The sequence below is a fragment of the Tupaia chinensis genome, unplaced genomic scaffold, assembly GCF_000334495.1.
Source record: "Tupaia chinensis unplaced genomic scaffold, TupChi_1.0 Scaffold140218_1, whole genome shotgun sequence".
Taxonomy (NCBI): Eukaryota; Metazoa; Chordata; class Mammalia; order Scandentia; family Tupaiidae; genus Tupaia; species Tupaia belangeri.
In genome coordinates, this window is record NW_006200097.1 from 983,399 (window position 1) to 1,000,000 (window position 16,602).

At 42.4% G+C, this 16,602-nt stretch overlaps 1 protein-coding gene across 1 annotated transcript in view; it reads left to right on the forward strand.

Annotated features, from left to right (window-relative positions):
* The first annotated feature begins 5,336 nt into the window (after positions 1–5,336).
* PIWIL4 (piwi like RNA-mediated gene silencing 4) overlaps positions 5,337–16,602 on the forward strand; it is a 51,415-nt gene continuing 40,149 nt past the window's right edge. The window contains exons 1-4 of the mRNA XM_006162594.2: positions 5,337–5,460; positions 6,598–6,676; positions 8,742–8,879; positions 10,042–10,256. Of these exons, the coding sequence (XP_006162656.1) occupies positions 5,374–5,460; positions 6,598–6,676; positions 8,742–8,879; positions 10,042–10,256 (519 nt within the window). The 5' untranslated portion in view covers positions 5,337–5,373. The remainder of the gene's footprint in view (positions 5,461–6,597; positions 6,677–8,741; positions 8,880–10,041; positions 10,257–16,602) is intronic.

A 16,602-nucleotide genomic window follows, 5' to 3' on the forward strand; every position in this document is an offset into this window, starting at 1 on the left:
CAGAACCAGCTGTGCCTGTTCAAGTCACAATCCCTTTGAGCCTTTGTCACTTGAACTATAAAAATGGGAAGATTGACAAAATCATCCCTTGAGGCCTTTAGGTCCACTTGCTGTCATTCTACTAACTAGTGCCCTGGGGCTTAGCGCTAATGGACTTCCCAGTGTGCATCCTTACCTGTCTGCAAATGACTTACTACTCAGAAGCAGTATACTGGCAGAAAACCAGGCACCAGAGATGGACAATCTGATGAAGCATTTTTAAAAAACAAACACACGGGGCTGACAGGTGGCATAGTGGTTAAGGTGCTGGACTCCTAACTGACTGACTGCAGTTCAAGTCCTGGACCTGGAGGTGTGTTTTCTCACTCTCCCTTTCTCTGTCCCTATCTCTGTCTGCTCAGATAGAAGAATGATAAAATAAAAATTAAATAAATATTTCTAACAAAAAAAACACATGCACACACAAGAAGACTTCAAAGAGTTTGTGGGAAAATAAACCTAATGAATGAGTTGATTTGGGGGCTGGCAGGTGGTTAAAGGTGCTGGAGTCCCACATGACCGACCGCGGTTTGAGTCCTGAACCTGGTGACTTGCTTTCTCACTTTCCCTTTCTCTCTCTCTGGTCAAATTTTTAAAATAAATAATAAGAAGAACAAATGGAATTAAATAAATTAATAATTCTAAAAAAAAAGGAAAAAAGAATGAGTTTATTTTTGGTGTAAAAAAATTTTTTTTTCACTATACACATTATCCCATAAACTTTAAAGACCCCTCTCTCTCTCTCTCTCACACACACACACACACACACACACACACACACACACATCATATGCCTCAGATATAAGGGAGAAGAATCAGCTTCTTGGCAATTAGTTTGGTGAATAATTGCATTGACTGCATTTAAAATCATTCTTGGATGTGTCTCAGGGACTTTTATGCTACACGTTATTTTAACAAATTACATATTTATGTATATGTGTTCAGATTATTTTGACAAAATGATTAATGAGATGGAAAACGACTCCTTGTTTATAATGTCTATCCTCGTGCACTGTTTTCAATCATGGTGGTACACGGTTATTTTTTGGTCAGGGACAGGTTCTATAAGGTCATTAAGTCCAGCATAGTGATTGAAATATGATGGCTTTGAATCTTCTGAGTTGTACCAGGTCCAGGTCGGCTTGTCCTGTTGCTCATTCTTACCAGCGAGTCATCTCTGAGGCCATAAATGCTGTGCTCCTTTTTCTCTGTCCAGTTCATTTTACTGGCGCTCTCAACCCTTCTGTGTCGTTAGCCTCTATTCACAAAATTAAAGAACGCCCTTTTTAAAAGAGATGGAATAAAGGCTGAGAACACAATGGTGGGCAGAGCGCAGGGGAGGCATGCTTTCTTCTTAATAGCTGGTGCTCGAGTTATCAGAGGGGAAATATGAAGTTAGTATAGACACTGGATATATTTTCTCTTCTTCTCTATCCGCCTTCCTGCAGCACATACATACTGACATGCTCACTGAAGCGCCAATTTTGGAAAATAGTGGGGTGGCTCCATGATCTGATGGTTAAGGCAGTCAGATACAACGTGGCTGATCCTGGACCCAGCAGCTTGAGAACACATTGGGTGAGTACGTGCATGTGCAAAATCCTGAAAGGAGAAAGAGATGGAGGAGAAGGGATTGTGGTATGATCATGGGGTATGCTTTCTCCTCTCCCTCTCTCTTTCTCTCTCTGGTGACCACACATACCCTCTAGCCAAAAGAGAAAGAGAGAGAGAGAGAAAAGGAAAAATCATGATGGCCAGCTAAGGATCAGAGCAGGACTGGCACAAATCAATAAATCAATAATCAATAATGAAGGAATATAACTGTGATTTTTATTGAGTTGTCAGAAAAGCCATGACACATTTTTTGCATAGAAAACAAAGATATGTCATGACTTTTCTGACAGCCCAATAAAATAGAGCAGGTGCTGGGCGTAGTGGCAGTGGCACCAAGCCTAATCCAGTTGTTCAGGAGGCCTAGGCGGGACAATTGGGAGTTCAAGGCCAACCCAGGTGACACGCCACCACCCAGATTCTAAACTAAGTAAACAATAAAATAGAGCAGGTGGTGAATATAGATAGGAAGTGAAAAGGAGAATAAAAGAAAGTCATTGGGACAAATGAGTACAAAGAGAAGAAAAAGTGAGATAAGAGAAGAGGGAGAGAGAAGACGACATGAGAAAAGCAGGGGAAAGGTGAGGGTTAAAGGGCACTAACAGGCAGGATAAGGGAGGGAGAGAAAGAATGAATAGTTTGAAGCCCACCATTCAATGCCCTTTGTTGTAAAGAAATCTTTGTTCCAGCTTGACATGCACCATCTGTGGCAAGTGCAGAATGAAATGAAGAAGTCTGAACTCACTGACAAGGGGAGTCAGGAACTTAAGGAATAAACTAACATTTTAGTGGAAATGTAGAACGGCCCCTTGATTCATTACAGCAGATTCTCGAACTCTTAGGAATGCTGCTTTTTTCTTGGGGAAAAAATCATATTTAAGTCATTTTCATCCCTAGTCAGCATATTTCATCTGTACTCAACATCCACTTTTAAAGAAATCTATTTTTTATTTAGTCAGAGTCACCTATTTACTCTTTTAAAGAAAAGACAGAGGAAACCATGGACTCCGCATATTTAATATGCTGTTTAGTTTCCTATAGAAATGTATTATAAAACCACTTCACATCATTTCAAAAATGGATCTTTATGACATCTTGAGACCTTTGAAATAACATTGTTCTTGGGACTAGCAGTTAGTGTAATGGCTATGTCACTGAACTCCCATGTAGCTGACTGTGGATCGAGTCCCAGACCCGGTGGCTTAAACTCACACCAGGTGCGTGTGCATGCATGCCCAGGATCCCGAGGGGAGAATGGAGGAGAAGGGATTGTGGCGTTGCCATCCCCCCCAGGAGGTGATTTTTCGCTTTTTGTCTTTCTGTCTTTCTGGAGAGCACATGTGCCCTATAGCAAAAACCTCTCAAAAAAAACCTATATATATATATATAAAAGAAATAACATTGTTTTTCAAATTACTGAATCTCACTTAATATATGAGGGGACTTTAAAAACTCTGTGGGAAAATGGATTTAAAATCTAGGTTTATTTTGGTGAAAAATGTTCTGGAATTTTTGCACTTTTTTTCATAACACACAATTTCCAGGACTTTTAAAACGAGGGCTGTTAGTACAAAAAAGAAAAAAAAAATTAGACTATGAGTGCTCAGCACCTTAATCTGAGTTATTTTTATAAAGGGGGAGAAACAAGACTGTTCAAAAATATTTAAACATTTCTTGAGTGCCTTCTGTCTGCAGGTACTCTGCTAGGACATGAGGATATGAATACAACTAAGGCAAGACTCTGCACTCGTACAAGCCGAGTTTCAGCAGGGGAAACAGACAGACAGTAATCCCAGTACAGGATTGGTGTCACAACAACGGTATGATTGTGTGTAGGATCACAGAATTTCAACACTCTTCGTCATCAGAGCATTATACTTCAGGAGTAAACTTTGTTCATCATAAACTAAGTCTTCTTAAGGCTATTTCTGAAAAATAGAAGAATTGCATCCTCTGCTCTCAAAATGTTATGTACCTGGTGGCTTTCACTACAACTACAGTTAAAAATAAATGTCATTACTAAGCATCACTAGAATGATTCATCTCTATTGGGATTTTGCTCTCCTAGCAACAGGAAACACCTGCCCTTACCCTATGATTTTTCTCATTTCCTTAATGTTAGGTAAACATTTTGAGAGCTCTGTTCCATTAGTTGTAACATCCATTTACAATCATCATGGTGATCAAACAGTAATACCTTTAGATGCATTATGGTTATCAAGGCTTCTCTGGGAAGGACACTTACTTAGAATTTTGTCACAGGGTGCGTGCACTCACCTGAGAGAGACAGAGAGAGGGAAAGTGAGAAATCACCCCCCGGGGGGGATAGCCACACTGCATTCCCTCTCCTCCATTTGCCTCTTGGGATTTTGGACATGCATGCACATGTGTCTGACATGTTTTTCAAGCTACCAGGTTCAGGGCTCGAACCCCAGAATCGGCCATATTGAATCCAGCCCCTTAACCACCTTGCCACCTGCAGGCTCCCATCTGTTTTTATATGATTTTTTTTTTAAAACATAAGTCATAGCTCACTAATATTTGTTATTTATTAAGCTTCCAGCTGTATGCAGCATGCTTTACATACAGATGTTTTTCCATGTTTCATCCTCCATTCAAGCCATGTGGCAGGCAGCCTCTAAGCAAATTCCCATTAGTCCCTGCTTTGGTACCCATGCTGTCATGAACTCTCCTTGAGTTTGGTCTGATTTAGTGACTCACTTCTAATGAACAGAATATGGGAGGAGTGAAATCTGAAACTTTTGAGATTAGGTGATTTAAAAAGCTGGCTCCAGGCCAGCAGATGGCATTGCAGTAAGGCACTGGACTCCCACATTGCGAACCGTAGTTGGAGTCCCAGACCCAGTGGCCTGAAAATCACACCAGGGGCAGGTGGTGTGTGTGCCCCAAATCCTGAGACCAGAGGGAGGAGAAGGGATCACCGTGTGGCCATCCCCCTGAGGGGTGATTTCTCACTTCACCTCTGTCTCCCTCTGCAAACGCACATGCCCTATGGCAAAACCTAAAAAAATATAAGACTGGCCCTTGAGTCAGCCAGTGGCAGTGATTAAGGCAGCTGAATCCCACACGGCCAACTGTGCACTGTGACTCTCAGACACGTTTACCTGAAAAACACACCATGCACATGTGCACTGGTGTCCAAAATCCTGAGAAGAAAATGGAGGAGAAAGGATTGCAGTGTGGTCGCGCCCTGGGGGCGAGGGGGCAGTGATCTCTCTCTTTCTCTCTCTCTCTCTTAAAAGAGCACGTACCCTGTAAGGAAAAAAAAAAAAAAAGCATTGTTATCTGTAGTCACCCTAGTGGGCTAGAGGACACTGGTATTTACTCTTAGCTAGCTGTAATTCTGTAGTTATTAACCAACATATCCTCTCTCCTCTCCAAAATGTTAAATTTTGATGTAGTCAAATCCAGCAATTTTTTTTATAATGGCAAATATTGGGGGGTGAGGGGCGATGGAAAGAAAAGGGAGGCCTGAGCCCCGCCCCTCCTGGACCTCGTGCTTTCTCACCACCCCCACAGCCCCATGTGTGTGGGGGCGGCGTCCCATCGCCTTCTCCGCCCACACACAAGCCTCAGTTGCGTTTTCATCTGCTGCGGTAGAGGCTGGTTCCCCCCCGCTGCCAAGTTGGCCTCACCATCAATAGGCAAAAACAAAAACAAAAAAACACCCTAATTGAGAGCCACTCCAGACTCCTTGAGGACATGAGTGGTCGGGCCCGCGTGAGGGCTCGGGGCATCGCCCCTAGACCCAGTGCCACAGAAGTGGGGCGTCCCCAGGCCTTGCCGCCGGTGCGTAGAATCCTTAGCTGGTGTCCTTTCTTTTCTTCGCTCCTACCTCCGCCTCCAGCGTGGACACACTTTTCTCTGTGGGTTGTATCTTCTCTCTGATAGGACCTAGTGTTACCTTTTCTCAACCTGGAGCCTTTCCATGGTTTCTCACACTTCTTTTTTCCTTCTAGCAATCTTAGCCGAGTAAGAGATTAATGTGGGTATGTATGTGTAGCCTGTCCAGAAGACTGGACAATGGAGGCAGGTGTTCATTCTCTTCTACTTTCTGAGTTGTAGTTCCTTGATTCGGCTCTGAGTCATGTAGTAAACTGTACCTCCATGCTGTAGAGGGCATAGAACGGAATACTCTGTGTCTTGCCAACTGGTATATTTAAAAAGGTCGCCTAGAGTACAGGCACAGTTTAGATTGAGCTATGTAACTTCAGCAGCTACTATGGGGAGAGCTCCTTACTGGACTGAGGCAACCCGTTGAACTGACCCTCAGATGAGTAATTTCAGGATGATGTATAACTCCGTACCCCCTAGAACTCAGAGCAACTCTGAGACCAAGAAAGTTCTCAGCCGAGTAGTCTGCGGTCCCTAGGCCTCTCTGCTTCTGAATGGTCTTCTCTTGATGTTGCTCATTTTTGAGCAGGCCAAGATACAGTAATTTCTCAAACAAAGAGAAGTAGTTATTGTCAAAGGAGAAACTATGAATGGTTCTCTCCACTTGTTTTATGAACTATCTTAGCCCAGTGTGTTCAGGGAGTGACCTCTTCTGAGCTGGTGACCTAGGTCTTTGGGTTCGGTGTGTTCTCCTATCCACGGGCTGTGGAAGTTTCTGTATCCTCCGATGAGCTCCTTCCGCCGGGGTCACAACTCTGCCTGCTCACACCTCCAGGGCCCAGCCTTGCGTCTAGCTCATGGTCAGTACTAAAATCAGTCTTGGATGACAGGGGAAACTGCCCTTTGTCCTTATCTTGTTTCCTGGAGTGGCCACTCTCCTCTCACCCTTCAAGGGTTTTGCCTTGTAACGCTTTCTTTTGTAGCTCACGCCAATCTAATGACTTAGGACAGGAGACCGTTCTCACCTCGCGGTGACCTTTTAGTTTGTGGCTTAACATCTTAAATCGGAACCAAACTTTTTTTCCGCTTTAGCCCACATCTGTCGATCTTGAAGACAGTGAATCATCATCTAGTAGTGGCTTCGTGGGAACAAGCGGGATTTCACAGAAACGTAAGTACAGCCAGCGTGTTCCACTTAACCCCCTTCCCTCTGAATGGAACAGGAGCGACTCTGTAACCCTTCCAGCAGCAGGCTCACTTCTCCATCTTCTATCTCATTTACCTTTTTTTTTTGCTGGGTGCCCCTGTGTCACATTCCTCTGGGATTCGCAAACACAGAGTCAGCTGCTGGTTTCTGACAGTGCTTTGGAAATGGAAATTCATGGACACTAGGAAGCCAGTTTTCTGATTCTTTCTGTTCACTGAAGAACTTGGAAAAAAAATTTTTTTCTTTTTTTTGGAGAGGTTTTCGCTGAAGGGCGCGTGCGCTCGCCAGACAGAGAGAGACATAGAGACAGAAAGCAAGAAATCACCCCCCGGGGGGGATGGTCATGCTGCAGTCCCTTCTCCTCCATTCTCCTCTCGGGATCTTGGACATGCACGCACACGCGCCCGGTGTGAGTTTTAAGTCACCGGGTCCGGGACTTGAACCGCGGTCGACTACGTGGAAGTCCAGCGACATAGCCATTACACTAACTGCTGGTTCCCAGAACTTGGAAAAATTTTTTTGACAATTGTTTTACAGTGTATAAATGCCAGTGTCTTGCAGGGATGACAGAAGCCTGGCACATGTGGGACCACAGCTCTCTTCTTCCTTCCCCACCTGCAGTAGACATTGTTGTAGAGTGGCACTGAATGAACAACCACCAAAGCCAGATTAAGGTTGAAGGGAGCCTTTATTAGCTGACCAGTGACTACAGTGTGAGGCTCGGGGGCCAAGAGTCAGAACTGTAGGCCCAACCGAAGTTTGAGCAGTTTTTTTTATAGGGGGTCAGTTACCAGGGGTTTCTATGCAAGCAGTTACAGAAGCTGAATCAAGCAGGTTAATTATTTCTGAGAAGAGTGGGGTTTCCATGCAAGCAGTTACATTGTTAAACAGAAGGGTTTCCGGCTAGTTAGCAAAGACAGTAGCAGGTATAGGATGTGGTCGTGAATGCGGTTTTCTGTATGGCTAGCACAAGCTATTTTCTCATGGAAAGAGCAAGCAGGTTTACAGAAGCAGACAGCCATGTTAGGGTAAGGGAACAAAATGGACAAACAGTTGTTCATGTGCAAGCTCTAATATGTGGCCTTCCACAGCATCATCTTTTGATGGTAGCTCTCTTCCCTGAAAACCAACCTGCTACGCTGAGTAGCTTCTCACCACAGCGTGAGCGGGCATACCCAGTGTACACATTTGTTCGGGCTGCTGAAACAAAATAGCACAGAGTAGGTGGTTTAAATAATATAGACCTCAGGACCAGCAGATGGCATAATGGTTAAATTGCTGGACTCTCAAGTGGTCAGCTGTGGTTCGAGTCCTGGACCAGGTGGCTTAAAACTCACGCCAGGTGCATGTGTGTGTGTGTGTGTGTGTGTGTGTGTGTGTATGCCCAAAGTCATGAGAGAGTGGAGGTGAAGGGATTGCGGTGTGGCCATTTCCCCAGGGGAATGATTTCTTGGTTTCTATCTCTCCATCTCTCAGGTGAGCGCATGCACTCTATTGCAAAAATCTCTCTTAAAAAAACAAAATGGGTCAGCAGGTGGCATGGTGGTTAAGGACGCTGGACTCCCACATGACCAACTGTGGTTCAGGTCCTGCACCTGGCGGCTTGCTTTCTCACTTTCTCTCTCTCTCTAACTCTCTCACTTTCTCTCTCTGTCCCTCTCTAGTCAAATTAAAATAAATAAATAAATGGATAAATAAAGTTAAATAAAGTAATTATTAAAAACAAGACAAAAACATATAAACCTATTTTATCACGGTTCTGAAACCTGAGTTCTGTGATCAAGATGTCAGCTGTGTTGGTTTCTTGAGAGGTCTCATCCTTGGCTTGTACATGGCTACCATCTCCCTGGGTTCATGTGAACTTTCTCCGTGCATTTCTTTGTTTTAACTCCTCTTTTGAAGATATCAGTTATATTGAATTAAGGACCACCTTTAAAACCTCACTTTAACTTAACCCCTTCTTTAAAGACCCTATCTCCATTCACTAGAATGGACTAGGAGCTGTTACTGTGTTTTCTTCGTGTTTTAGAGACAGATGATGTATCTTCTGGAGGTGTTGAAAGTGAAAGTACCTTCGTGAAAAGAGATGTGAAAATCCAGCAGCGCTTCACAGATTTGGAGATCTGTACCAGAGAGAAATTGGCACATGTGAGAGAGTGTAAAACCGGTAACCAGTCTAAATATGCATTAGTTTTTAAGTGTTGCTAAATCTTGCTTTAAGAATATCAATATCTAGGTCTAAAATAAACAAGTTCATATAGTCACTTGGGAATTTACTATCTGCCATGATCAAGGCATTGTTCAGATACTAGGTTTATTTTTTGTTTATTTTGTTATATTTTAAGCATTTTCTCTTTTATTGGTAGACATAATACTATCTTCCCCAAACCACATCTCATGTGCTGGTCTCAGAGCACAGTAGTTAAGCACTGTGTCCTGGGAGTTGGATCCCACTGTGATTTTAGTCCTGGACTTAGCGGCTTAAAACTCATGCCAGACATGTGTGCATGTGTGCCCAAGATCTTGAGAGGGGAATAGAGAACACAGGATTGTGGTGTGGCCATCTTCCCTGGGGGGGCGGTGATTTCTCTCTTTCTGTTTCTCTGTCTCTCCAGTGAGTGTACGTGCCCTATAGCAAAAATCTCTCTTAAATTAAAAAAAAAAAAAAAGAGATAGAGAGAGGGGAATAAAATTTCTATAGGGAGTTGGAATCCTGGAAGCACACATGGCCTCCATGTGCCTGCAGAGAACAGAGAGCCAGAGGCCGTGTCTGTCTTCACAAAGGGTAGATAGAAGTCCTTCCCTTCTCCCCAGCCCTGCTCTCAGCTTCCGAGGGGCTTCTTCGGGACTTGTATAGCCGTCTAACCACAGAGGGAACTTTGTCAGAAGTGTCCTTAAATGTGATTCTCTGAATTTCCCAAAGATTGGGGGTCGTATTCCTGGGAAGAACTTTATAATGTGAGAGCAGCACCATTTCAGAGCAGCACCTGAACCATTCCTGAGATGCTCGGAACTGCCATGACTGCTGGAAAGTGAGCTTAGGAAGGAGTCCGGGAGTAGCTGAATCCAGATGTTTCTCCTTTCCCAAGGACAAGAATGTCCATATCTGCTTTTATGTTTTATGAGATCCACTTCACACAGTATCCTATTTTGACTCCCAGTGGTGTCATCAGGCTGCCGTTAGTTTATGTCACAGAGCAAATAACCTCGCTTTAAGCAACTACTATGCATGTGCAAACACAAACTTAAATGATATGGTTAATAGTAACATGGTGTGATTTTTAAATTTTGGTTAAAAAAATTTTTTTTTCTTTATTTGTTTTCTTCAGGTTCCAGTGGAATACCTGTGAAACTGGTTACGAATCTCTTCAAGTTAGATTTGCCCCAGGACTGGCAGCTGTTCCAGTATCATGTAACATTTAGTCCTGATTTAGCATCCAGAAGGCTGAGAATTGCTTTGCTTTATGGTCATAGTGAATTTTCCAACAGAGCAAAAGCTTTTGATGGTGCTATCCTTTTTCTCTCACAAAGGCTGGAAGAAAAGGTACAGTCGGGTTAATTTTTCCATTATATGTATGTGTGTGTGTATGCATATGAATATATTTTAAATGTGTTGCTTTCATTGACAGCTTAGCATGAGCATTTCACTTACTCTTTCCTCTTTCCTGTTTCCTAACTAAGACTTCATCAGTAATTGATTTCTTAATTAAGAAGCTGATGGTCTGGCATTTTAAAAATAAGACCTGTAAATGTTCTTGAAATAGGCATCCTTTTAAAATGTTACCCAAAATAGGCAAGACTGAACACCATCTAGCCTATAGCTTCAGAGCTTTCAATTTACTCTACTTTTTTGATCCTATGCAGTTGTGTCTATGTGTCCAAATAATTTTACATTAATTTCTGATTCCAGAACCATCATTTGGTTTAAGACTTGTTCCATTATATGAAATATAAGTTACTCATATCAATTTTAAGAGTATGTTTTAAGTGGGAGCAGCAGTTAGTGTAATTGCTATGTTGCTGAACTCCCATGTAGCCGACCATGGTTCAAGTGGCTTAAACTCACACCAGGCATGTGTGCCTCTCGGGAGAATGGAGAAGAGATTGCCGCGTGGTCATCCCCCCGGGGGGTGATTTCTCGCTTTCTATCTATCTCTTTCTGTCTTTCTGGAGAGCACATGCACCCTATAGCAAAAACCTCTCCAAAAAAAAAAAGAGTATGTTTTAAGTGTGACTATTGGAAATGGTAAATGAATGTTTTATATTCCTTTATCCATTTTTATAAACTGTCAACATTTTCTTTTTTGTTTTTAACTTGCTGGAGGGCAGATCCATTCTCTGGAGAGAGAGAGGAAGAAATCACCCTGTATGGGATGGCCATGTCATAATCCTTTCTCCTCCATTTCTCTCGGTGGGATTCTGAGTATCCATGCACACATGCCCTACGTGTTTATGAAGCCATGGGTCCAGAAGTTGAATCAGGCAGCTTGCCATCTGGAATCCAGTCACTTTAACCACCATGCCGTGGGGTGATCCACCTTCAACATTTGCAATCCTAAAATAAATATATTGGGATTGGTGTTGTTTTTTTTTTCATATCTTTTATTCTATAACAATATCAAAATGATTATAATAGATAAAGAACTAGTTTCTGTAGGATTAGAACTTTGCTTTTGTCCCTTGGAATGCTTGACCTTTAGTTCAGACAAGTTAAGACAGCCAGATCCCACATGGCTGACTCATAGTTTGAATCAAGCCCTGGCAGCTTGAAAAACATGGTGAGCACATGTGTGTGAATGTCCCAAATCCCAGCAGTGACTTGCAGTATGACCATACCTCATTAAGAGGGTGCTTTCTCTATTTTTTCTTTGGTGAGTGCATGTGCCCTCTGGAGATTTTTTAAAAAATGATCATGTGATATGAGTCAACCATCTTTCAGTTGTTGTAGACAGAGTTGAGTGAGGAATCAGATGAGAAAATAGACTGATAAAACAGGATGTGACAAATTAGAATTGTTGAGTTTATTTTCCAGACCTAGGCGATACTAGGTTTAAGCACGAGAGTGTTGCTTTATCAGCATATAAGCTGCCACCCAGTTAAAATGAAAAAGAAATTGTCTTGAGGACCAGCAGTTAGCAAAATGGCTATCTCGCTGGACACCCATGTAGTCGACCACGGTTCGAGTCCCGGACCCGGTGGCTTGAAACTCATGCCGGGCACATATGCGTGCGTACCCAAGATCCTGAGGGGAGAATGGAGGAGAAGGGATTGCGGCATGGCCATCCCCCCCTGGAAGTTGATTTCTCACTTTCTGTCTCTCTGTCTCTCTCTGCCTTTTCTGGCGAGTGCATGTACCCTATAGAAAAAAACCCTCTCCAAAAAAAAAAAAAAAAAGAAAGAAAAGAAATTGTCTTAACAAAGATATCGCTATTTTCACTTTTTTTTCCTTTTGATCTTAATATGAACTCAAGCTTACTCCTGCATTCTCGCAAACTCTCTTCTCAATTCTTAGGACACTTTTTAAAAAAATTATTCGTTTTATAATAATTTTTAAAATTTTGCTATAGGGCATGAGTGCTTACCAGAGAGAGGTGTGAGAGAAAAAGAGAAAGCAAGCCGCCAGGTCTGGGACTTGAGCTGTGGTCCAGCCGTGTGGGAGCACAGAGCCTTAACCACTGCACTACCTGTTGGCCTCCCTAGGATACTGTTTTAGTGAAAGATCCCCTCCACCAATTAATTCACTGCACTCCCAAATGCTGGGGTTCTGGAAATTTTCTTTTTTTTTTTAAAGAGTTATTTTATTTAACTTTATTTATTCATTTGTTTTCATTTGACCAGAGAGAGACACACACACACAGAAAGAGAGAGAGAGAGAGAGAGTGAGAAAGCAAGCCACCAGGTCCAGGACTTGAACCGTGGTTGGTCATGTGGAAGTGTCCAATGCCTTAACCACCACGCCACCTGCTGGTCCCTGGTTCTGGGAGTTTTGTTCACCAGGGTCTTGGCTTCCCACTGTTTTCTAGACCACGCTGCAATTGTCACATCTGTTTGTCACGGGTCATGCACTTGTAAAGACTCTACGGTGTACTGGTGGGCTGTTATCTCCATGGGGAAAATAAAAACAAATAAAACACAGTTCTCAGTTCTCAAAAACTCTCAATTTAGTACCAGATTTTTCTGTGAGTTTTGTTCACCTGGGTCTTGGCTTCCCACTGTTTTCTAGACCACGCTGCAATTGTCACATCTGTTTGTCACGGGTCATGCACTTGTAAAGACTCTACGGTGTACTGGTGGGCTGTTATCTCCATGGGGAAAATAAAAACAAATAAAACACAGTTCTCAGTTCTCAAAAACTCTCAATTTAGTACCAGATTTATTTACAAATAAATGCAGTGTGAGGTAGAATGAACTAAAGGCTTTGATGGTCATTAGTATTTTTATTATGCTAACACTTCCTGAGCACTTGTGAGGTGTTAAGTACAGAGTTTGGGTGTTCTCTGGATTAGACCCAGCACCTCTTTCTTGCGATGAGTGGACCTATACTTAACGTCCCATGAGCAGCTGCTGCCACCACCGCTGCTGTTAGGCCTACCAGATTACATTTCTTGACCACTTACTCTGCCAAGCTCTTCATATGCATGATCTCATTTATTGTTTTCATCACCCTTGGAGCCTTAGAAAGGTTAAATATCTTACTGAGGCTATGTAGAGCTTGATGAAAGACAAGATCATTCCTAGAAGGACACCTCAGGGAAAGTGATTATTAGTTTTTTAGGTACGATTGTGGTCCGTGGGGAATAGGGATTTCTGGGCAGAAGGGGCAAAGGCACAATGATTAAAAAATCAGGGGCATATTTTAAAAACTTGTGGTCTTGGGACCAGCAGATGGTGTAATGGTTATGTCACTGGACTCCCACACAGTTGACTGCAGTTCAAGTCCCGGACCCAGAGACTTGAAACTCATGCCAGGTGCATGTGTATGCATGCCCAATATCCCAAGAGGAGAATGGAAGGGAAAGGATTGTGGTGTGGCCATCCCCCAAGGGGATGATTGCCCACTTTCTGTCTCTCTGTCTCTCTAGTGAGCGCACATATCCTTTAGCAAAAATCTCTCAGAAAAACAAAACAAAACAACAACTTGTGGTCTTTCAGATTGAGCCAGGAAGGTGTGAAAGTCTGACTGCAAAGATAAGGAGAGCTTTAAATACCCTGGTGAGGAATAAAGACTGACATTTACAGACCACTGAAGCCTTAAAGAGCTGCCGCAGGAGCTGTGTTAGTTTCTCTGACCACATCCTTTTAATGGTTGATGGGAAGAGGGGGGAAAGATTAATAAAGTGCCACTGGAATAGTCCAGGCAGGGTGTCAGAAGAGCTTGAACAGGGACCAGCAGTTGGCATAATGGCTATGTCGCTGGAATCCCATATAGTCAACTGCGGTTCGATTCCTGGACCCGGTGGCTTAAACTCATGCCGGGCACGTGTGCATGCGTGCCCAAGATCCTGAGAGGAGAATGGAGGAGAAGGGATTGTGGCATGGCGATCCCCCCCTGGGGGGTGATTTCTCACTTTCTGTCTCTCTATGTCTCTGTCTTTCTGGCGAGGGCACACACCCTATAGCACTAAAAAAAAAAAAAAAAAAAAAAAAAAAAAAAAGAGCTTGAACAAAGACATAGAGTGCTGCTGTTTATTTAATCTTCAATCTTCCTGAGTGAGTGTGCTGTGGATAAGGATAAGATCAAGATCAATATATTATCTCATTTCATCTTCACAATTCTGTTTTAGAATCACTTCCATTTTAGAGATGGGAGAAGGTCTTAAAGAGTGGAGGTAACCCTCCAGATCACACAGGCTGTAAGAGGCAGAGGGCAGGGTGTGTCTGTATGCTCTTAAATACCTGGTAGATCATGGTATGGGAACAGTGGCCACAGATTACAGACATTGCTGAATAGATACACTAAAACTTGTCAACTGATAAGGCTGTGGTTACAGAGGAGTGAAAGTTCACCTTGAAGTTAGCAGCCTGGGACTGGAGGGTGTGGGATCCAGTAGCAGATGTAGAAAGCAAGACGTTGTTGGTGATGGCAGTGGGGAGGTGCAGGGGGAGCTGAGGAGTTAGATCTTAGGTGGGTGGCCTGTTGGATAGAGCTCCAAATGGAGCCTGCCTGCTCCACCTTCCCTCAACCCTGTATCTACATTCTTCATTGTAGTCATAAATCTTTGCCTGAATTCCCCGCAGCAGCTTGAGAGCTCAGCACCTCTCCTACCTGCCAGACCTCTTCTGATGTTCACGAGCTCTTTCTGCAGGTATCCGCCTTTGATTTCGGTACAGTTTTATTGTCGAGAGGCTGTCCTATGCGATCCATGAGTTTTATTAGAAGCATGAAATCAACTCAGTGAAATATTTCATTGCCCTGGAAAGAACCAGTTTTTCTTTGTTTCCATGCAATGACTGATTCCTGCCCTACATCTTGGCTCAACCTACAAGTGTATAACACGTTACCATAGCTATAGAAGGTAGACACAGAATACATAACGACTTGCTAATTAACTGACTTTTCATTCTTTATCCGTTTGAAAAATCCGTGGTCATTGATTGATACTTATTGACTTGTTTGTGCATTTTTTTTAAATTTCAAAAACCTATATGGAGTCCAGTCTGATTCAAGAAAGCTTTAAATGTAGCTTGGGAACCGTTGCAGACACTTATTCATGCATTTATTATATTGCTAGAACCTGGTTCCAGGTTATAAGAACTTGACAATTCGGCCAGACCTTGCAAACATGTCTAAAACCAGATTTCCTTTCTGTTCTAACTTTCACTGCTTGTTCTCCATGACTTTTCCCTCTCATTCTGCTTTCTTCCTCTCCTTTTCTGTGCTCTTCTACTTTCTGGATAAATTTTGAGAGGCTGTCCTATGGGATCCAGGAACTTAAGATGGCCAGGAGGCAGTCCTTTGCGGGGCCTATGAGCTGCCATAAACCCAGTGACAGTGATAATAATTACATATATTGTTGTGCTATTTTTTTTTCTTAGGAGAATTTGTAACTTTTGTCAGACTCTCAAAGTAATTGGTGACCCATCACCCACCCTCCAAAACTACTGCTTTGGAATTGTCTTTGAATCAGATCTTTGAATCATAAACATGGCTTTGATGATCTTTTAAGAAGTTAGAGATTTGAGAGATGTGTTACCTTTTTAGGATTAGCAAGCTATAGAAGGAAAAATAACCTCCAAGCATAGGTTAGATTCTCACTCACTCACTAACACTTGCAGATTTATGTTGGTTAATGCATATTAAATTGCGGTGGCTGTCTAATACCTACATTCCGCATACTTCGGCATAATCTGTAGAATATGTATTAAGTATCTTTTTTTTAATGTTGGGTAAATTCTTTTATTTTTTTTTAAATTTATTTGTTTACGTTCATTCACTGTACATCATTACAGCATACAAAATGAGATTTTCCATCCAGAGTACACTGTATATTGTCTCAATCAAGCACATCAACATACATGTTATTGTCAACAAATAATTTTCCATTTCTTGTTTCCTGTATGTTTTGCTTCCCCCACCCCAATCCTTGATTCTCTATCTCTTATCCTCAGCCATCTCCCACTATCTTCCCACACTGTCTCTGGTATCTATGTTTACTTTCTATACTGTTTCCCCCCCATTTTTTATTGAATTACTAAAGATCTTAATTAATCTAAATGTTTTCATAGCAAACACAGCTGATATATACATTTCCATGAACACAAGTCTAACTTTAGGCATCCTATAAAGTATCACCTAGCTGGGGCTATATATCTCAACTGCGGTCATCGAATGGATTTTTTTTTTTCTGAAACTTTTCTTTTTTATTTTGTGACTTAATTTACATTCTTTC